Source organism: Phyllostomus hastatus, unplaced genomic scaffold (assembly GCF_019186645.2).
Source record: "Phyllostomus hastatus isolate PE091 unplaced genomic scaffold, TTU_PhHast_1.1 phas_contig_495, whole genome shotgun sequence".
Lineage (NCBI taxonomy): Eukaryota > Metazoa > Chordata > Mammalia > Chiroptera > Phyllostomidae > Phyllostomus > Phyllostomus hastatus.
In genome coordinates, this window is record NW_025333895.1 from 2,550,221 (window position 1) to 2,574,735 (window position 24,515).

Consider the following 24,515-nt stretch of genomic DNA (forward strand, 5'->3'; position numbering starts at 1 on the left):
GGAATAAAAATTCTGCCTCCTGCCTTGACCAGTGTGGCTCAACTGGTTGGGCAACATCCCATAAAGTGAAAGGTCACCGGTTTGATTCCCTGGTCAGGGTGCATGCCTGGTCCCGGGGAGTCAACCCACCAATGTTTCTCTAACACATGGATGTTTCTCTCCCTCTCTTTCTCCTTCTCTTCCGCTTTCTCTAAAAAGAAATAAATAAAATCTTTTTTAAAAATTCTGCCTTCCCAGAAATCCTCTTGCTCCCACCCACCAAAGAGGACCCCTTGGCTATGGACACAAGATGAGCTGGACAGGGGCTCCTCACACCATGCCCGTTGGACATTATCCTCTTTGGCACCAGCCTTCAGATTAGGGAGGCCCCTGAGCCCAAGCTCTGCCAACTCATTAATTCATTCATCTATTCATGCATGCATTCACATATTTATTTAACCAATGGTAACTCAGTTCCTCCTCTGTACCCAGCACATAAGGCTGGGGACACTGAAATCATTCACACGCTCAGAGCTCAGCCCCGCACTGTCTCTGCACTCAGAGAGCTCAGCGCAGTTGGGGACAGAGATAACGGACCACGTGGGAGGATTAAGAGCGGAAGTAGAACTTGAGACAAGGGAGAGATTTACTCTTATCTGTGAGAATCGGGGAAGTGCTCCCAGAAATAGAACAGCTGAGAGGGACTCCGAAGGAAAAAGAGAATAAGGCCAGCCAGGATCCTCAGGCGGAGCCACAGGGAGGTCAAAGAATGAGGAGTAGCATTGCAGTAGAAGGTAGGAGAGAAGCCTGGAGGGGTAGACAGAAACCAGAACCTGAAAGGAATTGAAAATGGGGCCAAGGAACCCTGGCCGGTGTGAGGCGGTGGATTAAGCGCCTGCCTGTGAATAATAAAAAGGTCACGCGTTCAATTCCCAGGCAGCACGTGCCTGGGTTGTGGGCCAGGTCCCCAGCTGGGAGTGAGCAAGGGGCAACCGATCAATGTTTCTCTCTCTCTTTCTTCCTCCCTTCTTCTCTCTCTAAAAGTAAGTAAAAGTAAAAAAAAAAAAAAAATGGGGCCAAGGAGTTTAAATGTTGCTATTACTTAGAGTGGGAAGGGAGGGAGAGAGAGAGAGAGAGAGAAACATCAATGTGCGGTTGCTGGGGGTTATAGCCTGCAATCCAGGCATGTACCCTGGCTGGGAATCGAACCTGCAACAGTTTGGTTCTCAGCCCGTGCTCAATCCACTGAGCTACACCAGCCAGGTCTGCTATTACTTTTTATAAAGGAGAAGAATGTGGGCATTCTGTGTTGTGCCCTGGGTCCCCTCTCTAAAGGGTCTGTGCCCTGGCTGCTGGGAGTGCCATTCGGTCTTTAGCTGTTGAGCCCCTCTAGGGATTGCTTCAGCTAAGGACAGCATCCTCACCCAAGGTCATGCCCTTTCCTGGAAGGGTAGCTGGCATCCTATGACTGATAAATGCCCAGCCTTGGCCCAAACTGAGACAACTCTGAGGGGCCATTGTAGTTCCAAAGATCCCTGTAGGGCTAACTGAGGCAGTCATTAGTTCTACGTCTAAGCTCAACGTCCCTCTGTGCTCCTTCCTTTCTTTCTTCTCCTCTCTCCCATGGGAATGGCTTCCAAGGGCAGCAGCGCCCCGGGCATGGATCCCATCCTCATTCATCGGGGTGCACCTTTCTGCTTCTACAGCACGCTTCTACCTGTGAGGCATCTCAGCATTCTTCCATGTCTCTCAGATCGCCGGGGCATCCCCAGCCCCACACCCTGCCCAGCTCCTGCCCTCTTTCTCTTGTCAGCTTGACTGCCAAATTTCTCCGAAGAGCTGTCTACCCCCAGCCTGCAGTCCTCCCTACTATTCGTCCTCTTGTCAACCCCATGGTACTTTTGCCACACACCCCAACTCCACCAAAATGGTTCTCACCGGGCAGCCAGTGCTCCTCTTATTAAATCTAGCTTGCACCTGTTCGAATAACTCAGTTGCACTATTGGACATTCTGTTTGTCTTCAAACACTCTTGTTTTCTGGGCTGCTGTGCTTTCCTAGTCTTTCTGCCACCCCTAAGTCTCCTTTTTGGTTTGGTTTTTTTCTTCATCTGTCCCCTAGTTATAGGTGCTGTAAGGGGCACTTGTTTTTCTCACGTCTCACACTCTTCTTGTGTGATCTCGTTCACTGTCATGGCTGCTAATACCATCGAGATATTAATAATTCCAAAGATCTCTCTTTCTAGTCCAGACCTCTCTCCTGAGCTATAGACCGACCACTGTCCCCCCCGGGGGAATGGCCCCTGGTTTTTCTGCAGGCTCTGCAGGCTTAACACGCGCACAGTTGAACTTGCCACTCCCTCCTCAGACCTTCTGCTCTCTCCTCGGTGTCTCTGCTGCTGCCCGTCCCCAACTCTTCTCACCCAGGTTCCCTGGGACTTCCCCAGTCACACCCCAACCGGCTTTATCCTTGAGCTTCACCCCCTTCCCCAGTAGCTGTCACAGATGTACACACGATTCATGATAAAGTCATCTGCCGGGAACCAGGTAGTGGTGGGCTGGCCAAGACCGAGGGGCTCTCTCTAGAGTGATGCCCAGCCACCATGGGAACCAGAAACGGGAAAGCCTTCCGAATGCTGGGAGCTGTCTAGCTACCTGCCCACCGTCTCCCCGACCTCCACCCCTTTCCTGTTACATAACTATGTAATAAAACAGTGCTGGCTGCACTGTTCTTTTCTGTGAGTGCTTCATTTACAAGTGGTTTTCTCTGCTTCTCTTTGTGCAGTTGATTAAACATGACTGACCCAGAGGTCTGAGGATCATATGTCCTCGATTCAAGCAGCTAGCAAACAAATCACTGTTTTCCTGGCGCAAGGGCAAGCCCCCAGAAGAGAGGCTAGTTTAGTGAGGTGTCCGTGCCTGGTCCAATGAGCTAAGGCCAGGGAGGCTGAGCTGCGTGGCTACTACGGAGGCTCGTGGCACAGGTGTGAGGTTCAAGAGAAAGTGGGGTCTTGTGTTGGGCTACTATCTAAGATATGGTTCTGTTATAAAATTTAATTTTAGACAAACACCTAACCTCTTTGCCTGCCTACCTGGCTTTTGGTTTTGGGAAGCATCATTTACTTATTTTACCTCCTCTCCTCTTTCCACGTTATTTTGCAAATGACTAGTAACACAGAAGGGACAACATTACAAGGAAAATATCCCCGAGCTTGTTTCTAAAAAAAAAAAAACTTCAATATACATGTCAACAGTACTTTCCCCTGTAATACAAAGTTATTAATTATAATAATAAAATAAAAGGGATTTTGAGTTTAATTTTTGCTGCAATAAAATCTTACCTAGAAATTCAAAATGGAAGATAATCAAAAGTAGCATCTAGGTGCTTCTGACAGAAGGATGTTTATAACCTGTGCATAAGTTCTTAGAAAATAATATCGCCAGGAAATCTTCGATGGCCCCCTTATGGGTAAAAAAAAATAATTTTAGAAAATTTATTTTCAGATCAGCATATTGTAGCATAATTCTTAAAGAAACTTTTACTTTAAATCAGTTTTATTGTGAGCCTAGCAAAGAAACAGGACGGGGAGATGAGCCTACTGTTGACAAGAAGCTGGTGAGAGAAAAAGAAATATACTGTGGGACCACTTGTTTTTAAGAAATGAAACTCTGGATTTATATACCAGCTTTAAAAAAAATATATCCCTAGGGACACTGTTCAGCAGCTATTTGGATCTTGTCTGAAGCTTTTAGGATGTTTCCAATAAAAGCAGACTCCTTTGTTTCAAGATAGTGATTTTTTTTGATACCCTATTTATGCATTTGTCTAACAAAATACTTTTGAAGCATCAATTATATGTGAGGTGTTGTTCGGGGTATAAAGTTGAATGTCAAAAGAACCCTTCTTCAAGGGGCAGAGTCTACAAGATACCTTTCTAGAACCTATATTAAAAGGTACACATTTATTCTTCTGTACTTTTGGTGGAATATAAAATGGTACAGCCTCTGTGAAAGACAGTTAAGGCAGTTGCTGAAAAAATTAAAAATAGAATTCCCATATGATCCAGCAATTCAACGTTCGGATATATACTGAGAAGTATTAAAAGCAAGAACTCGAATACTTGAACATCCGTGTTTACAGCAGTACTATTCATAACAGCTAAAACATGGAAGCAGCCCAAGTGTCCATCTGTGGATGAATGAATAAACAAAATGTTGTAGTACATACCTTAAAATAGAATATTACTCAGCCTTAAAAAGGAAGGAAATCGCTCTGGCTGGTGTAGCTCAGTGGATTGAGCGCGGGCTGTGAACCAAAGCATCGCAGGTTCGATTCCCAGCCAGGGTACATGCCTGGGTTGCAGGCCACAGCCCCCAGCAACCACACATTGATGTTTCTCTCTCTCTCTCTTTCTCCCTCCCTTCCTTCTCTAAAAATAAATAAATAAAATCTTTAAAAAAAATGATACTTGTCTTAATAAGGTTGGGCTGCTGTAACAAAATACCATAGGCTGGTGTTTTAAACAACAGACCTTCCTCACAGTTCTGGGGGCTGGGAAGTCTGAGATCAGGGTGTCCGCATCACTGGGTTCTGGTAAGAGCCCTCTACTTGGCTTGCAGGTGGCTGCTTTCATGCTGAATTTTCACAAGGCAGATAGGAGACACTCTGCTCTGTCTTCCTGGACACTAATTTCCTCATGGAGTCTTTACCTTCATGATCTCATCTAAACCTAATTACCTCCCAAAGGCCTCACCTCCTAATGCTATCATGTGGCGGGGTATGGCTTCAACATGTGAATTTGGGGGGTGGGGCATAAACACATTCAGTCCCGGTCACCCTTATCTCCTGATATTTGTATACTGTGTAATCCTGTCCCATGGAGTGTGGGTTGGATCTAGTGACTTGCTTCTAATAAAGAGAACACAGCAAAAGTGTTAGAATGTCACTTCTGAGCTTAGATGACAAAGACTGACTTCTGTCTTGCTCTCTGGCTTCCTCACCCTTTTGGAAGCTGGCTGCCATGTCGTGAGCTGTCCTACGGAGAAGCTTGGGGGTCAAGCAACTGATGTCTCTGGCCAGCAGTCACCGAGCACCGGAGGCCTGCCGACAACCGTCTGAGCGGACAACCGTCTGAGTGAGCTGGGAAGTGAATCCTACCCTTGGTTAGGTTTGAGCAGACAGCTGCCTCCCTGACTGCAGTCTCATGAGAGGACCTAAGTCAGAGCAACCCAGCTAAGCTGCATCCAATTTCCTAAGATAATAAATGTTCGTTGTTTTAAGCCAACACGTTTTGGGGTAATTTGTTACACAGGAAGACATTATGAGTATAGGGCCCAATGAGACTTGTGCTCACGTCACATGCCAGCGCCAAGTTTAGGGTTCCCCAAACCACCTGTGCTTCTGAACAACTGGCTACAAACTTTTGGTGTTCCCATGATACCCCGAGGTTCAATAATTCACTAGAATGACACAGAACTCTGAAAAGCACTATACTTATGATTACAGCTTTATTATAAAGGATATAAATCAAGACCTGTCAAATAAATGGACACATAGGTCAAGGTCCGAGAGGAGTCTGAACACAGTTTCCACGCTCCCCCTGAGAGGTGTCAGGGCACATCAGCTCCTTGGCACATCCATTTGTTCCCCAACCAGGAACTTCCACTGAGTTTTGGTGTCTAGAGCTTTTATTAGAGTTTTATTACATAGTTATGACTGATTGATTCAGTGACCAGGTGATTGAATTCAATCTCCAGCTCCCTTTCCCTCCTGGGAGGATGAACTGGCTCAAAGCCCCAACCCTCTAATTATTGATACATGTTTGTCCATCTGCTGAGCAGCCCCTATTCTGAGTCTTCTTGTTAGTATAAACTCAGGTGTGATTCAAAGGGCTCGAGAATAACAAAGACACTCCGACCACTTAGGAAATTCCTAAGTTTTTAGAAGTTATCTCCCAGGGGTCCAGGTCAAAGACGAGACAAGTTTTTCATAACACATCGTCTCCCCAACTACAGGAGCTTCTACTGTGTGCCAGACGCCATGCTAAGCTGGTCTCCCATCCACCTACCCTTTAAGTGTTTATGGTGCTAGATCAACTTGCTGTAAGTAACAGAAAACCCAGCTGACGGGAAGTTTAAAATGGGAATTAGATTTGCTCACATAACTAAAAACCTGGGAGTAGGCAACTGCTGGGTTTGTTCGGAAGTTCAACAGCGCCTGCAAACACCCAGGCTCTCCCCATCTTTCTGGCCAGTTTACTATGTTTATTTTTGTTTCCAATGTTTTATTTTAGAATATCTACAGAAAAAATAAGATAGCACAGAGAGTTCTCCAATGCCTACCATCCTATTTCCACTATTATTAGTATCTTACGTTAATGTGGTGCATTTATTACAATTAATAATTAACTAAAGTCCATGCTTTATTCAGATTTTCTTAGTAGTTTTTACTCAATGTCCTTTTTCTTTTCCAGGATCCAATCCAAGATACCAGTGCACCTTTAGTCATTATAGCTCCTTAGTTCTTCTTGGTTGTGACAATTTTTGATATATCCCTAGGTTTTGATGACCGTGACAGTTTGAGGAGTACTTGTCAGGTATTTTGTAGACTGTCCTTCAATTACGATTTGTTTAATGTTTCTTCTCATGATTGGACTGGGGTTGTGGGTTTTAGAGAGGAAAACCATGGAGATAAACCACCAAGCCACATTGATTTTTTATACTCATATTGTCACCTCATTATCAGAAGATGGCTGCTGCTGCCACTCCAGAATCAGAATTACATCCAAAGATGGAAGGAAACAGAAGGAAGGAGAAAAGAGCCATATCTGTCCTCCACCTGGGTGGTTTTTTTTTTTTTTTTTTTTTAATGAGGAAAGTCATTCCTTCACGGAGACAGGCTCAGAAGGCAGGGGACAGGATGTTCTCACTTGACTTAGACCTTGACTGAGACTGAGCACATTGCCATGGGAGTGAACTCAGAGTTTCATCAACATGGAAGGATGGGCGCCAATGGAGAGCAGGCAAGCCATGGACAGTGTCAGTCCCAAGTACCTAGTATGTATGAGACTGTACTGTCCCAGATGCTATGAGGAACGAAAGAACATAAGGGACGGGGCTTTCTCTCAAACCTAGAAATTATGTGCAGTAGTTAGGTCTCCCTTATCTGTGGGAGATATGTTCCAAGACTCCCCACTGGATGCCCGAAACCATGGATAGTACCAATCCCTATACATACTATGTTTTTTTTCGCCTATACATACATACCTATGAGAAAGTTTTAACTATTCTTGCGTTTTGGGGCCATTACTTAGTAAAGTAAGGGTAACTTCAACACAAGCACCATTAAATATCTTAATAATAGTAGATCTGATAACCAAGATGGCTACTGAGTGATGACAGCTAAGTGACTAATAGGCACAGGGTAGATGTGCTGGACAAAGGGATGATTCATGTCCTGGGTGGGATGGTATGCTATTTAAAACTTATGAATTATTTATTTCTGAACTTTTTCCTTTTAATATTTTTAGACCACAGTTGACGGAGGGTAACTGAAACTAAGGAATATAAAACCATGGATTAGGAGGACTTCTGCATTCCAATAAATAAATAACCTTTTTTAAGGACCTCATTGTGAAACGGTATACTGTATTCTGCCAACGCTTTTGTTGCTGAGCCAAACACATCCTCAGAAGATGAAGATTTGTCATATGTGCTATCCATTGTAAAGGCCACTAGTAAAGGGTCATCCCTAAAGTGGTAGAGAAATATGTTTGAGAATAAGCATTCAGGCAGTTTACCCAAATTGGCAACTAGGAAAGTTTAACTTTCTTAGATGTCTAATTTTTTGTTTGTTTGTTTGTTTAAGCCAATCAATCATATTATAGTCACATTTCAAAAGACCTTGCCCTTAACACGCTTGTGGACTAGATGAGAAAACTAACAGCTGAATTGACAGCAAACAACACAGGACTATCTAGTCCAGTGGTAAATTATATCGTAGGTGATACACTCCGAGAGCGCTTAGAGCAGATGCAGATCAGTGAAGGCAGGCATGGCAGGAAAGTCTCCAACAGGCAGGATCCTAGATGGCCATGAAGGAGGGTCTGACTGGGCTTTGGTCTTCATTTTCCTTCCCTGCTGCCACGAGATCGGATTCCTCCAATAGAGTTACGGATCTTCTTTTTTATTAAGTACCGAGTCACTTATTTTTATTAATTTACAGTTTACCGGCTAAGGCCTTGTGATTTTTATTTAGTAACCTTGATTAAATGACTTATTTTTGCCCAGTGTTTCATAGGGTGGGCTTTACAACCACACAGATAAAAATTTGAATTCAAGGTCCAGTGCTTATTGGCTTTGTGGTATTGTGTAGATTCCCCACCCTCTCTTATTCTGTTTCTTTATTTAATAATAATCTCTTCCACACAGGGTCCTGACACTGAAATAAGACAAAATAGAAGGAATACAGAGCTCAGTGTCCCACCCTGGAGGTGTGCTCAGTAATGGTATCAGTTGTGATGATCATTGATGACACAGGCAATGGTGATGTTACTAAAAACCCATGGCAAGGGGGTGGTTATGAGAGAGCCCCTACTTTGTTTTCACCACTTTGTCACTGTTAACTTTACCTGCATGTACACTCGACAAAAGTAAATTACATTTCCCTTGACTTTTTAATAATCACTGCCTTAGAAACAGTACAGATGAATTCAGGTACTTAGGGAGGTACTATTCTATTATCTGTGAAGGCACCAGCCACGTGACTCATATTGCTGAGCAGAAAGACAAGGCAACATCCTACAGGAGAGACTGGCAGAAGCACAAGAGATCTTGGAGAACGTACAATTAGTTCATACTGCTTACTGGGGCTTGGAAAGCAGTCTAAAAGAATTTATATTTTAAATCAATAAAGGTTGTCAATGAGCCTAGGAGGAAATCCTTGCTAGAACCCTCTAACTTTTACTGCAATTCATATCGATAAGAACACAAAGAAAATCCTCTGAAGCAGGTCCATCTGACCCAATCACTTAATGCAGAATTATGGTATCAAGTTTCTACATCACTGAATGACCACAGTTTTAAAGGTGTGTGCCATCAAATAACTGTGGGTGTTAGGCATTTAACAAGTCGTTTTATTCTTAATCGCTGGCATTTGCTTAACTGTTTTCTTAATTCTAATTTATGTTTTTATGTTCCAGTTTGTTTACATAGCCCATAGTTCCCAATTGTCTTTATTTGCTTAAATGTTTCTTTAATTTTATTTACATTTTTATATATGTTGCTTTGCTTACATAATTCATTGTTTGGAGTAGGCTAGAAATAACCATAAATCCCCATCGCTAATTAGCCTCATCCTCATGACTTATTAGTCAAGATTATGAGCCTAGAAGGAGGGCAGGGAGGAGGCTTGATAGTGAGTCATGGGATCATTGAATTTTAGAGCTAGGAGAAATTTAGGTTTTAAGGCATTTTTTTTTTCCAGCTAGAATTCCATGGTTTTACATCGTCAATGTCGGCGAGTTATGAAAGATTGGCTGCTTGCTCTTGCTCCTTTATGCAAAAATGTATAAGGATTTGGTGACAGCTTTGAAAAACAAGAATAGAGAAAGCCCAATCAATGATGACTGTGAGTAACCCATAATGGGGGCTTGAAAGAAGAATCAGAAACTTGACACATAAATGGGCTATAGAAGAGCCAGGAATACTAATGAACATGAGGAGGCTTCTTCTTTGGAGGTAAGCGGAGTGGATTGTTTGGAACTCCCTCTCCAGCAGCTGTGCAGTTTGTAAGGATTTTAGCTTGCCTAACTGTAAGGTTAGCTATTAGCTTTGCAGTGGGGAGTATTTAAAAGTACACAAACATATGAAGGAAAGAACCTGGAACAGAGTAGCCTGCTTCATTCCAAGAATCCATCTGGCATGTAAGGAACTGCTTGTCCTACATTAAACCCTGCAGAGTAAGAGCCATTTTTCATATTTCATACCCCTATTTTTGGTTTCAGGTAAGACAGCTTACTGAGTTGGGGGAAGAAGCAAGAAGACTTTTCACAACCATTTAACCAGAGGATCTACTTATGGTGAGTTCCATGAATCTAAAACGGGAAAACATGTTGAAGCCCTGATTGGAAAGTCAGGTTAAGAGAAAGCTCAATCGTCCACAAGAGTTGCAAGTCCAGATTCCCAAAAATGTGGGCTTTTAGTCATTTGTAACCAGAGTGCAATGGAAGAGGCATTGCTATACATATGAAAATCTGTGGCTGGTATCACCACCACCATTCAATGACATGGTAAGTTGGCAAGTGAAATCCAGTCTACCCCTAAATAAACATATCTTTGCAACGAAGAGCGAATTTTTGCAGCTTTGGTCTATCTGGAGGCAGCTAAAAGCAAATAAGGTCAAAGGAATGGTCCCTGGATTACCAGGAATTGCAATGTGTATGTAAAGGTGTTGTAAGCCTTGAATGAGTCCTGATGTCAGGGCCCTCACCTCCTCCCAGATCCACTTCTGACATTTTCATATAATCCCCTTCTAAGGGAAAGTGTATGGCAGTAAGGTCCGCCCAGCGCAGACTTCAGACACGCGGGACAACGACTGTATCCTTACCTGGTCACCTCTTGAGGGACAGCGCAAGGCCAGAGCGCTGGAGCCAACTCAAAGCAGCGCCCTCTCGGTTACTATGGTGATCACGGAGGGGCGGGGCCGCTATCCGCTGCATCCCTGCCTGTGCCCTGGACATTTCAAACGCTCCAATTGGGACAGCCCTTTTTTTTCCTCTGTCCCGCCCTACTCGACTCTGAGCGTGAGGCGATTGGCCCGGGACGGGTGGTCGGGCTCCCAGGGTACCACCTCCTGTTAGGAAAAGCGGGAAAACGTACCAGGTACTGTCCGAGGCGTGAAGCTCACTGTGCTCTGGAAAAGCACATGGCTGGCTCTGGAGCGAGTTGCCTCGTGTCCCGTACACAACTCACCACATCTATGGCTGTTAACACTAGGGAGCAGGGGCCGGGGCAAGGTCATGTTTGTGGTCCCAGGCGGCTCACCCAGGGGTGCGAGGTTGCGAACAGAAGTGAAGATCCCGTGGCGAGCTCCCGGTTACTGGGGATCAGAGGCCAGAGGGGGCGGGTCGAAATCCAGGGGCGGAGCCAGCGGCGGCGGCGGGAGGCGCAAGGCCCAATGAGCGTGCGCACCGCCCCCAGGGGTGGGGCGTACAGAGCGCTCCCCCGCCCACCCGCTCGCCCCTGCCCCTCCCCCCGGGCGCTGAGGCCGCAGTGAGTGAGTGGCACTGGCAGCCTGTCAATCCCTCAGCCCAGCGGCCTTCCAGCCCGGTCCGTGGCGGCTGCTGGCAGGGTGCGTGGCTCCGGCTGTGGCGGCGGCGACTTCTCCCGCCCCATCAATCTGCTGTCCGCCCGGCGCGCGGCCCGCCTGGGCCCTCCGTCGGGCTCAGCGCCCCCGCCGCGTCGGCCCGCCAGCTCCCAAACTTTCCTCCTCCGCCCCTCTCGCTCCCCTCGGCCCCCCGCCGGCCTCCTCCTCCGCCGCCGCCCGCCGCCGCCGCTCCCTCCCCCGGAGCCGCCGGGGCTCGGATACCGCCCGGCCGAGGCTGCGGCGGCGGCCGAGGGAGGGGAGGGCGCAGGCTGGCGCGGGGGGCGGCGGGCGTCCCGGCAACTCGGCCGGCGCTGAGGAGCAAGTTGAGCGGGGCCGCCCGGCGGGGCGCGCGGCTGCGAGGAGGCGGCGCGGCGGCCGCGTGAGAGCAGCGGGCGCCGCTGCCTCCGCCTCCGCCACCGCCGCGGAGCCCGGCGCTTCCGCCAGCCGCTTCTCCTGAGCCTCCGCGGCGGCGGAAGCCGGAGCCGGGAACCCGTCCGCACCGCCTCAGCCGCGGGCCCCGCCGGCCGGGCCGCCCCCTCCCCGCGCGGGCGGGGAGCGCGCGGCCGCCTCCCCCTCCCCCCTCCCCCTCTTTCTTCTCCTCCCTCGTCGCCGCCGCCGCCGCCTCAGCCTTTGCCTCAGCCGCCGCCGCCGCCCGCTCCCGCCCGCGCGCGGCGGGATGGACGATCAATCCAGGATGCTGCAGACTCTGGCCGGGGTGAACCTGGCCGGCCACTCGGTGCAGGGGGGCATGGCCCTGCCGCCTCCCCCGCACGGCCACGAAGGGGCGGACGGCGACGGCAGGAAGCAGGACATCGGCGACATCCTCCACCAGATCATGACCATCACGGACCAGAGCTTGGACGAGGCGCAAGCAAAGTTGGTGTTGTCTCATTAAGCATCTTTGTGTGTGTGCGGGAGCTGGGCCCGCGGCCGAGTCGGGGCCCGGGGTGGCACCCGGGGCAGGGGCCTCAGCCCGGGGCAGGGAACTTTCTCCGAAAGCCAGCAGCCCGCCCGGGCCTCGGGGGACGTGCCCGCACCCCTGGACGCGGGCGGGAGTCGGCAAAGTTGCTCTCGGGGCTCGGGACGGACTTGGCGCCACGCGGATTTTGTGGTTTTCCTGCCCCCCGCCCCCCGCCGGCCGGCCCTCCGGCAGCCCGGCCCCCTCGCGCGGATTCAAACCTCCCGCCCGGACCCCCGTGCAGGTTGCCGGGCGAGGGCCCGGGGCCGCAGTTGAGGGAAGTGCAACTTTCTCCTCCGGCCGGGGTCCCGGCGCCGGGCTCCCCTTGGCCGCCGGGCGACCTCGCCGGCCGGCCGGACGGCTGCCCCAGCCCGGGCGCGGGGCGATGGGCGGTTCCCTGGCCGGGCCGGGTGCGGGCGGCCAAGTTCTCGGGGAAGGGAGGGCCGCCTCGCAAACTTTGCCGAGCTGTCACCGCTCTCCGGCCGCAGTCGGCCGCCCGCCCGCACCGCCCCGGCTCCCCCTGCGGAGGGCGGACGCGGGAGCCCCTCCGCTCCGTCCCCTCCCGCGGGTCGCCGCCTGGCCCGCTGTCCAGGCTCCCCGCGCCGGTTCGCGCCCTGCGGTCGCTGAGGCTGCTGCCTGCCGGGCAGATGGGTCGCGCTCCGTTCCGGCTGGAGCAGAAGCAGCCGGAGCTTGCCGGCTGTCGCTCACTAGTCAACTTGAGTTCTGTTGACTTGCCGGGGTTCAAAAGAGCTTTCCAAAACCGGGGGCCGGAATTAAATCTTGGGTCTAACTTGAAGGCGCCATATTATTCCATAGGTGATGCTAATACCTTTGTGTTTTGCTATTTGCTTTTTAGGAAACATGCCCTGAACTGTCACAGAATGAAACCCGCGCTCTTCAGCGTCCTGTGTGAGATCAAAGAGAAAACAGGTAAGACGTTGCTCCCCGCAATGGGCCCGGAGACCCCCGAGGTGGGGTCGGAGCTACTCCTTCGACTCTCCAGTTGAGAGCTGCTGCTTTTGGGCACCGCCATCTTTGATCATTCTCTCCTTCCCACCTCCTGATCTTGAGAAAAAACTGCAATAAATCTGGAGTCGATTTCTCAATTCCATTCCTTGTGTAAAATGAAGTGTGGATGCGGATGGGGCTGGGTCCTAGTCCCCAGGCGGCCGCCCCTGGCTGCAGCCAGGGAGGGGGCCCCGGAGCACCAGCCGCCCTCTCCCGCTCCTTTTGCCTTGTTTGTGTGTCAGTTTTTAAAAGGAGCAACGGGAGACTGGATGCCAGGGACCGAGTCACCGGGAGAAGCATTGCCCGAACTTTGTTTTACTTGGACAACCTTAAGCGTCAGCTCCACAGATAGAATAAATGCAGTTGAACAGACTTCAGTGGCATGTTTGAAATAGTGTTTTAGTTGGGAAGACTACTTTTAGGGATCGAGGAAGGTTAATGATGAGTTTAGGCATATGCAATGTATTTCATCTGTTAATATTTTAGTAAATTTTTTCTGCTCGGAGTCCTTACATTGTAAATATGCTTAATGTATTTTATAAAGTAGAAAAAGGTCCACAGATGCAGGTTGAACAATTTTTGAAGCGTTCAAGGCAGGGATTATATGAGAAGACAGCTTTTGCAGAGGTGCTGCAATGAAAACGATAAGTACATATTAGGTAAATTTCCGGCAATTCATTTCAATTTAATTTTCTTGTTAGATTTTTTAAAATTGAAGATATTTTAGTCTTGAGGTGACAGTTGTCACTCAAGTGGAATTGGAGATTTAATTTACATGTTTTAGTTAGTATTTGGTATTATCTGCCCTATACATAACAAGCAAGTGCATTAAACAAGCTTTGCTGTTGATTTTGTGTGTGTGTGTGTGTGTGTGTGTGTGTGTGTGTGTTGGCTATATTGTATTATAAAGTTGTCATTTTTTTTGAATGTTAAGGTGAAGAAGAGAAAGTTAAAGTCCAGGATGTAGCAATATCCAAGTGATACTATTTAAAAGGTTAAATGTGATTGTGTTCAAATTGAGTGTACAAATAATAGCACACTGCATATAATTGTTAGTGGGTAGGAGAGTTACTCTCCTTTTAAACATATTCCCACCTTGCAATGCTATTCTGATCCTAAAGTAGTCAAGAAAAGATGATGGGTTATGGCTGTCTATTAAAATATATGCTAAAATCATAATTAACAGCAAATATTTGAGAGCCTTAAAGACTATTTTTTTCTGTTTTTCATTCAAATAGTATTCATGGTTTCCTAATGTTGAGTGATTCTTTTAAAGATGTGTTTTCCATTTTGTAAACCACAGGCATTTTAAATTACTAACTTTTACTCTGTTGATTTTTAGCTATCTTGAAAAAGCATTGCGATTTAAAATGGTAGATAATTTTTTCTGACTATAACAAGACATTAAGCATTAAATCTTAAAGATTCTGAGTTTGGCGACCTAAAAGTACGTAATTCTTGTAAATTATGTTGCTTAATGTCCAAGGATTTTCTTGCTATCAGGGATCCACTTCAGTTTCTGCTGACAGCTAAGCACTGGGATATTGACTGTGTTGTGAATATTAAGATTGATTCCACTTTATACGGCATTATATTACTGGGGTGAGGGGATTGATATTTTCCCTTTCACCCCCTTCTCATGATGTGTTTTTTTTCCTTGTAAAAGTTTTGTCCTAACCAGCTTGAGAACCAAACCCAGCAAACTGCTTTTCTTGTTTAGACATTTAGCAGCAGGCAGAATTCAATTAGGAAGCATAAGTCCTCTACTTGCTTATTTGCACAAGACTTACACCATTCTGAAAGGAAAGTGTAGTCAACCTCATGTCAAAGGTGAGTTACGAAAAAGAAACAAGTCTTTTCAGAGTCTGGGATTACTGGCAGAGAGAGCTTTGGTAGGGCTCGTGCTATTTAAGAAGCAAGAGGTAGCTGACAAAGGAAATTTTTGTTTGAAATTTTTTCTGAGGCTTTCAGTGATAACTTGTAAAATAGATCCTCTTTTTGTGCTTTGGCCAGCGGATCCAAGTTTGTACGTTATCTCTTTTGTAAAAAGCCAACAGCCGACAGAGTAAAGGCGGCTGTCTGGGTACAGGCATCTTCCTGCCAGCCTCTCTAAGCTGGAGAGGGATGGGATTTAAGTACCGAATGATTGATGGGGGTGAAGCTCTTTCTCTCCCCTCCTTTCTCCCCTACTACCCATAGCTCCACCTCACCCTCCAAAACAAGTCTTGGAGACAGGGATGCTGGACTCAGAATCCTTGATTTGAAATAAAACAGCTGTGTAGACATGAGTGTTACCAAAGCAAAGAAAGCAGGGCAACAAATTTCAACACCCCCCTCCCCCATCTGTTCTCACAGTCATTCTTAGGAAACATCATGAATTTATAAAAAGAATCATTGTAGAATATATGTACATTGTATAATGCTTTTTCTTTAGGTCATTTTACTTTAATAATACAGTATCTAAACATTAATTCTTTTGTAATCTACAGAAAAATCTAGAGAAAGTTTACCTAGTCATTTGTAATAGAAACCGAGATTATGTGGTGACTCTATTCTGCATAATGGGAGGTAGGGGGTTGACTCTGGCAGAAGGGGAGAGAAAACTGTTACTTCAGTGGATGTCATTTCAGTCGTGCTTCTTTGAAAATAAGACAATTATTTTAAAAAAATTTCATGTATTTGTAGATTTGCCAGTAAATTTTGAGGTTTCTGATCCGGCAGTGAACACTGCCAGTTCTGATGCACATGAAGGATTTAGTTCAGAAAACATCTTTTTTCGCTCCTACCAAATATGAAAAGGTATTTTTCCCTTCTGACAGATAAATGGGTAATCTACCACAATTATATTATTTTTGTGATCAGAGATAGGAAAAGTATACTTTTACTATGAGATGTGTGCTTTTTCTTGAAAATGTATTTTTTGTTAAATTCATCATATAGTTATTTTTGGGCAGAAAAGCCTGTCATTGTTAAATTATGATATTTATGCATTTTGAAAGCAACTGAAAAGTTACAGGCTTTATAATCAAGATATTTGTGCATTTTAAACTAAGTAAGCAACTAGTGAGATAAATATATTAAAATTTTTCTTTTGATTTTTTTAGCCATATTTTACTGTCTACCTCTTATTGAATATTCCTGATGCTATGAGATCTCCTCATCTATATACTTTTTTTGGTGCATCACCTCACATCTTTTTGGCCACCTTAATCTTGATTGTTGAACTACTTTTCTTTGTGACACATTAACATCCTCACAAATCTGCCTTCTTTCCAAAGCCCTTAATTATGACATTTCAAATAAAGGAAATGATTCTTTTTGTGAAAAAAAAAAAGTATAATTATGACATTTCAAAGGAAGGAAATGGTTCTTTTTGAGAAAAAATGTATTTGAACAATTTCAATGAAAAATCCGACATTTTAGTATATAATCTGAATCATATTGTAAAAAAATGTTTTATATTTTTTAAAAATTAGCTCAACCTTTTCCTTTCTTTAAATGGTAGGTTAAAATACTCCGTGTTGATAGCTGCCAAGCAAACTCTGATTTATTGCCACCACAAACCCTAAATAGCGTTCATTTACTAGTAATGTCTAATGGCATACATGATGGTTTGCCAGATTTGTGGCCTTTGTGAGGCTTATAAGCAGGACTGACTTGGGAAGATCATAAAACTTAATGAACTTCTCTACTGCAGGAGGTGTCCGCAGGGGAAGAGAAAGGCCTGCTTGGCTGGTTGGGCTGGTTGGAGTATTTTTTATGTTTAAGGAGAAGAAAATGACTATTAAAAATGCTTCACTTTTAAAGGAACCCTCCATAAAGAGAGTCATAAGAATTTTAGATATCAAAACTGTACCAAGAATGTAGCTTGTGAGTTTTATATGCATTTAGATTATGATTTATATGATTAAACCTTTTATCTTTACTGCCACAAGTGTGACTAGTTTTCAGAGAGGCAGTATTCTCAGTCAACATCTCTCTATTTAACTCTGACCCAAAAGGCTTAGAGGCTCATTGGAGTCTTCGTTTCCTCACCTCTTTTCTTTTATTTACGCTTCAGTATTAAAATTTGTTCATTTTTTTGTACAGTGCCATGTAATTCTTTAATTTACCATGTTTAAAAGCCAAATATTCCATCAAGTGAAAATTTAATGACAAAGGTGAAAATTGTTACTAGTGAGTCTAAATGTTACTGTATACTGTATATTCTTTTCAGTTGGTCTTGCAATATTTCCAATATAATTATCATTATTTTTCCAAAGTTTAAAAAACAAATGTACTGTTCCATAAATGATTAATTTTGTGTTTTAGTGAATATTGCAGATAACTTCAAACATTAAATATGTAAGTAGAAGAGAAACTTGAATTCCCATGAACTTATCACCTACCTTCAGTAGTTAGGAACACTTGGCCAATCCCGTTTTTCTCTGTAACTCCCACCTTTTCACAATTAATTATTTTGAAGCAAATTTTAATGGGCCATTAACATTTTAAATTTTATTTCATTTAGATGTGGCTTGTTTACATTGAAAATATTAAACGATTTTGCAGGAAAAAATAGTGTATCTTGGAAATATCACAAATTGTATTATTTTATTACAATTTTTCCTTAAAGCAATTTAAGAATATTTTTAATCATTTTTCAATTTTTGTAAATTTGTATAACAAGTTTTTTTTAGGAGGTTTTGAGGGAGGATGTAAAAGAAGGGTGTTTTTCTAACTTTCTTTACTCTTCCCATCTCATCCCCGTAAGATGATACATGCAATGTATTTGTAGAAAACTTAGGAAAAATATCCACTACCATACTGGTTAGAACATCATGATGTAAAGTGTCAAGTATTATCTTAAAAACATAGGGCAGTCTTCCATCCCTTTTTCTCCCCACTAATATAGTGTACCCTCTTGTCAATACTAACTTGGCCTGTCCAAGTAATTCTTTCATGCCTCAGTTTTAGTGAACTTTATTATAGATTTGTATAGTTTTAGTATTTTATTAGGGATTTTACTATGTTATTATATAAATTTACATAATTTTATTACAAATCAGAAATATATTGTAGTAGCAAAGGAAGCCCTGACTTGCTCCAAAGAGCATTCTGGTTCATCGGCTTTCATACAATATATCTGTGTACATCTTTTATATACTGTGATCCTTTTCCTTTTAATTAATTTCACTTGTACTTTTAGATTTCATTTTGTTAATTTTGAAAAAGGCTACTTCCAAGACAGATTTAAGTTTAACATCTTACTTGGATTACTTACATTTTGCTACTTTATGGTGGCATTGTATAGGATGAAGTTATATGAAGCTATAAAGAATTGAAACCGCATTTCGTGAACCACACCCTAAATCAGCCATCACTTTATTTTATACTCATACCATTGAGGTATCTATTCACAATAAATACGTAACACATCAGCACCAGCACATCAAGTTAAATAAAGATTTTTAGACTATTTTTCCTCTATTTGTGTACATGTGAACATCTTTAGATGTTTATTATTTCAATATTGACACTATGAGAATAATGTTTTATTTGTTTTCTCAGCAGGCTTGTGTTTTAGCCATCTATCAGTGTTATCAGCATGATTTAGGTAGTAACTGACTAACAAAGCTTGCACACACACCCCCCTCCCATGTTGACCTTTTCAAGCATTTGCTCTACTTCAGTAGGCCATTTGAGTCTTTAAGTATGAACAAAGTAAATAATTTACATTAATATGTAGTGAAAATTGGTCAAAGTTTTTCAGACCTGGCTATCAGATTTTTTACAAAGTTCTAGAAGTTAGTGAAACAAATTGCTATCACAGTTAGATGATAGTGTTTTATATAATAAGTAAATTATAAATAATGTTTGAATGGGCCATTAAAAAAATAAATCTTATTATGTCTTCAGACACAACATGTTTGAAAATTTCATTACTCTTTAACACTTGATTCTAATTACCCCTTTTGTATGTAGAATAGTAATCAGAATCTCTTATTTTTTACTGACCTATTACATGAATGCAATATGTTTGTAGTTTTGGATGGTAACAGTAGTTTACTTTGGTATTAAATTTGAATAGATGCCTAGCCAAAACATTGGTGTGATAGAATGTGTTAAGTTGAATTGTTACAGCATTTTTTTTTGGATTGACTATGTCTACAGGATAGTAACAGATTAGAACTGAAAACAATTAAAAGTGTAATTATGGATAAAAATAATCGTTAAAAGTTTTGTACTTCTTGTTTTCCTCAAATTAAGTGCTTTAACAATGTTAAGCTGTTTGGAACAATAACCCTTTTTGTGTGCTCATATTAATTAGGACTTGGTATACATACATTGTAATCCTTTTAATGTTGATGATTCCTCACAATGTTCAAACCATTATTTGGTAGACTCAACATATGTTATGGCAAAATGATTTTTTTGTCTGTTTTGCTTTACATGATACATCAATTTTCAAAGTATATTTCTTAGGCATCAGAGTCCAGCAGGTGGCTTTTTACATTAAAAAATTCATACATTTTAAAATCTCATATAATTTTATTTCAGATTCAAATTAACTAATTGAGAATGTCACCGTTTCCACTGTCTATATTAACATTTATAATAGAACAAATGGTCGCATATAGAAATTATCTGTAACATAATCTAAATTAAGATTCTAAACAGGCATTACAGATGCTGGTAAGTTTGGCAATTATCATTTTGTTTGGTGAACAGTAGTAAAACAGTGTGCGGTAAAAGTGTTTAGAGAGAGAGGATAAATAAATTGAACAGTTTTGCAATGCAAAGTGGTTTGTGGTGTTTTTGAGGATTTCTTGGCTCTCTCTTAACTGCTATTGTGAGCCTGGAGCAGATTTCCCCATTGCTAATGCCCTAGAAGTATTAATTCACTTTGATATGCTAATTAGAGGGCATTATGCAAGAAATGAGATTAAGTGGCAGCATGAAGCCATTTGCCTGTCAGTAAATTGAGAGCTTTAGCATCAGGAGGAGCTTTGTTTTTTTTTCTTTTCTTTTTCTTTTTTTTTTTTTTTTGTTTCTCTTGGTTTTGCATATAAATAAAATTGATTGAAAGGTCTAGAGCAGCTTCTAGAACATTGGTGTTTTCTCCCTCTCCCATGATTATTTAAACGTAATGTTATAGGATTTTTCTGTATTGATTGACCTGATGGGAGATACAAATATTTTTTCATTGTGCTCTCTATATATGAAAGTATACTAAGAATTTTGTGTCATCCAGTCTTTTTTCCCTGAAGCCTAATTTCAGCAACAGGGCTAGTGAACCGTTGCTACTTCTTTTCAGAGGCACAAACTTGCTTATGTGCTTATGCACTAGTCTCTTGACTAAACTGAACTTTTCAAGAATATGTTCTTCACTAGGGAAAGGAGGAAGAAGTTGTTGGGTTGGGCTTCAGGAAACTATATTAAATGAGCATTAAGACTCTGACTTTAATACCTAAAAGTGGAAACAATTAGAATTAATGGTTAAACTCTGCCCTTTTACACAGCCTGTGGAATTTACATTTCAGCAGATGTCTGTTGTGTAAGATTACCATATTATTTGATTTTCATGTTGAAGGCAAGTTTAATACTTGATTCTGATTTTGAAGACTTTTGTGGTTTAAGCCAAGGCCTTTGATTATCTCTCTATAAAGCAACTATGTGATTTTCTATATTTTGTTGGGAAATGTATGAATGAATATTGGGGTAGGAGTGGTGGATGGGGAAGAGGACAGAACTTCTCGGGGCCTGCGAAAAACATTAAGATGTCCTCAAACATGGAACTTCTTCCTGTGTAAAAACATCAGTAGAGGTATAATTGGAAAACCCTGGCCTAACTACAAATCCTGTGTGGATAAAGCCTTCATCTTGAGGGTTGGTTCTAGTGTCTGATTCCACCACGGTAGCTGTGACTCCTAGACCCAATAAACCATAACTTCTCAGAGCCATATGGATTATTTAGTTACCACAGCTGCCATGCACGCACACTACCAAGGCTGGCATCTCCTGGGTGTGCACGGTGCCTGTGTGGTGCCTGTTAATGTTAATGGGAGTTCGGAATGTGTACACAGAGAGGAGTATGAGAGTCTCTCTTGACACAAAAGTCCTGATTACATTTCTCAGTGAGAAGGGCTTAGTGTACCTTCATATTAGCTGCTCTTCTAAATTAAATACTTGGTTACTTTATTCTTGTTCCTTTCTCAGACTCCCTGAACTAGTTAAATCAATGAATCCTCATTAGTCTCTGATTACTTGCAAAATTTCATTTGAAACTTATGAAATTATTTTTGATTGAAATGGGAACAAAAAGCTTCTGAAATTGCATATTATTATTTTTTAAACAAAAAAGGTTTCTACAGGCTTTCAGACATGTAGAATAAGCCTTGTAAATAGGAATTTATAGAGGAATAATTGTAAGGGACTCCTGAAATACTTGAGTGACATTTGAAGGGAGGAAAAAAAAATCACTGTATTAAAAAAATATATATATACACATACATTTTTAAAGATATATGCATATACATACACACATGAGTGAAATGGCAAGCTTATATGTGTAATTATGTAGAAATCTTTACTATCCAAGTGTCCTCAAATGAGAAAGAATTGACCTAGGTGATCTCACAAGTTTCTTTTTTTTCTCCCCACCGTCTTAAAAAAAAAAAAAAAAGAAAGAGAAAACACACAAAAAACCCTAAGGATGAAGGTAGTTGGAATTCATAGTCAGATATATCATTTTCAACATGGAATAGGAACTAGAACAGGAAATTGATTTTATATTTATTATGAAAGCAAGAACTCTGCCACCAACTGACAGCCATCCATGGTTTAGTTTTGTGATAATTGTTCACAGACATTACTCTGCAGTTGGCCCAGATTATTTATAATGTTGATTGGGAGTGTTGGTCCAATAAAAGGTATGTGTATAATGAATATCTTTAATTAAACCAAGTAATAGTGGAATATTTTATTTTTCTTTTACATTGGATCTTGGGCCTAGGATGAACTGTCAGTACTGGTAAGAACAAGTTAAAATAGATTGTGCAATGATTTCTGGGGCTTCATGGATGTATTTATTACCATTTTTGAACAAATTATACTAACATGAAAAGTTGTGTTTGAAATGATTGTGTGCTAGATAAGGCGATACATTACAGGAATGGTTGAGTTTATGGAGCTTTATGTAGAGATTTTCTCAGAAATTATAGCACAGGGCTGTCACTATAAAACCCAGTGATACAGTTGGTAATAACATACAGTGAAGATATTTTTAGATTTTCACTTGTTATTCAAATAAGTGAGAACCCTCCAGTTTTTCTCATCATATTTCTTTGTTGGAGTAAGTAGAGGAAAAAAATGAAGGAAATTCTTTTAACTGTGTATGGGCTGTGGGTGTTTGACTTGTCTGAATTTCTCTTTCTTACCACTTGTTAGAGCAGAGCAGTGATATGATATTGAGGATATTCTTAGAGACTTATTGACTTCTTGGCTCTTGACCTTTGTGATCAAGTATAGAAACAGAATGTCTGGAAGCGAAATGATGGGCTCTGTAAACATAAATTCTATTCTGTCAATGTACTACATGAAGTAATTTTGATTTACCTAAATTTATGACATTTTGTTTTCAATAAAGGAAATATTTCTTCCTTTCAGTATAACCCACCTTATGTTACCATCTAACAAACATTAATTTTTTGACTGATTATCGTTATGACTTTTTAATTACTGTGGTTATGTCTTTTAAATTTCTAATATTTTACAAAGTAATGGCTTAATAGCTAATAGTGTTTTTTAGAACCAAACTTTAATCAGTGTGTATTTTTAACTTGCAAATTTATACTTAGTTTAAAGTTTATACTCAGTTAACTGCTTAGTTCACTCACTGAAAATGAGTAAATTATTTTAGAAATACAAACTTTTTTCCAATTAAAAAAGCAAATGTCAGCATTGTAATGTGAGAAAAGGAGTAAATTATTCTCATAAAGTTTTCCTTTTGGTTTTAAGTGTTAGAATTGATGGCCAAGCCAAAGAATTTCAGAACCTATTTATCTTTAAGCAATTATAACTTCCATGTGGAAAGGCAAGGCTCTCCCCTGCAGAAGATTCTGCTCATTTAGTAAGAGTAAAATAAAAACTACCATTTACTGAGCACCATCTGTGTGCCAGGCATCGTGCAAGGGGCTTTTACATGCATTTAAAAAGAACTAAAAAATAAGAACAACAAAACAATTTCTACTTGCAAATTTAAAAAGTAATACTCAATTTTGGGGGAAAAATTATATAATGCAAATGACTTACGATATTTCTTAGACTTGCAGGAACCCTCCAAGATAGGTATTTTAATTTTCAATTTGGGGGATGAGTAAACTGACATTTAGAAGTTAGGTAATTTACCCATGGCACCATGAGTGGCAACCCAGGCTGTCCTTACTCCAGGTGGTAGCAGAATCTCTTGGCTTGGGCCAAAAAAGTAGTAGAAATTGGGAATGCAAAGAGATGGCAAAACTCACGCTTGAAAAAACGTGGTCAGGTCCAGAGTAACACTCAGTGGCTGCAGAGCTGTGGTCAACCCTAGTGTAAATATTTGTAGACAACCATGTTTTACAGACTTCAGTTTAATGGCAAAAATCTGGCCTAAATGCCTCAGTAAATATATGCTGGAGAACAGACGCCTATTCACTGAAGAAACAATTGACTTTAGCTTCTCTGTTGTTAAAGTGGCCTCTAGTGATGGTGCTGCAGTGACTAGATAGAGCAGAGGAGAATGGCTTCCTCTGGCTGGTGGGCTGGCAGTTTCACTGGCACTGCCAAATGTACTTCCTATTTGTTGTGCAAGGGAATTGGAACAGTGAGGCATTTATCATATCATCCCCTACTCCTCATGCAAGCAAAAAAGGAGAAGTTGTCAATGAAAGAAAAAGAACTGTAATCGCACATTTACATATGCTTCTAATTGTTGATTTGGGGATTTTCTATGAATATAGCTTCACAAAACAGATGCTGTTTAAGAAAAGGGGGAACATAATTTTGTGGGCAATGAATTAAGTGTTTTTGTGGCCCTCTCATCCGTAGCTAGGAGCAGTTTGTGGACCGCGTCTGTGAACGCGGCTCATAATTGTTTTTCACACATAAGTTATGCAAATGAGCTTTTATGGCAACTGGCATAACAATTAGCATCCTCCAGCAATATTTTAGCAGGTTAATTGCAAAAT

General features: G+C 42.2%; 1 protein-coding gene across 2 annotated transcripts in view; it reads left to right on the plus strand.

The window, feature by feature from the left end:
- The first annotated feature begins 11,942 nt into the window (after positions 1 to 11,942).
- Positions 11,943 to 24,515, plus strand: part of PBX3 (PBX homeobox 3) — a 194,231-nt gene continuing 181,658 nt past the window's right edge. For both annotated transcript variants that reach the window (XM_045846477.1, XM_045846478.1), the window contains exons 1-2: positions 11,943 to 12,218; positions 13,157 to 13,230. In XM_045846477.1, the coding sequence (XP_045702433.1) occupies positions 12,019 to 12,218; positions 13,157 to 13,230 (274 nt within the window). In that variant the 5' untranslated portion in view covers positions 11,943 to 12,018. The remainder of the gene's footprint in view (positions 12,219 to 13,156; positions 13,231 to 24,515) is intronic.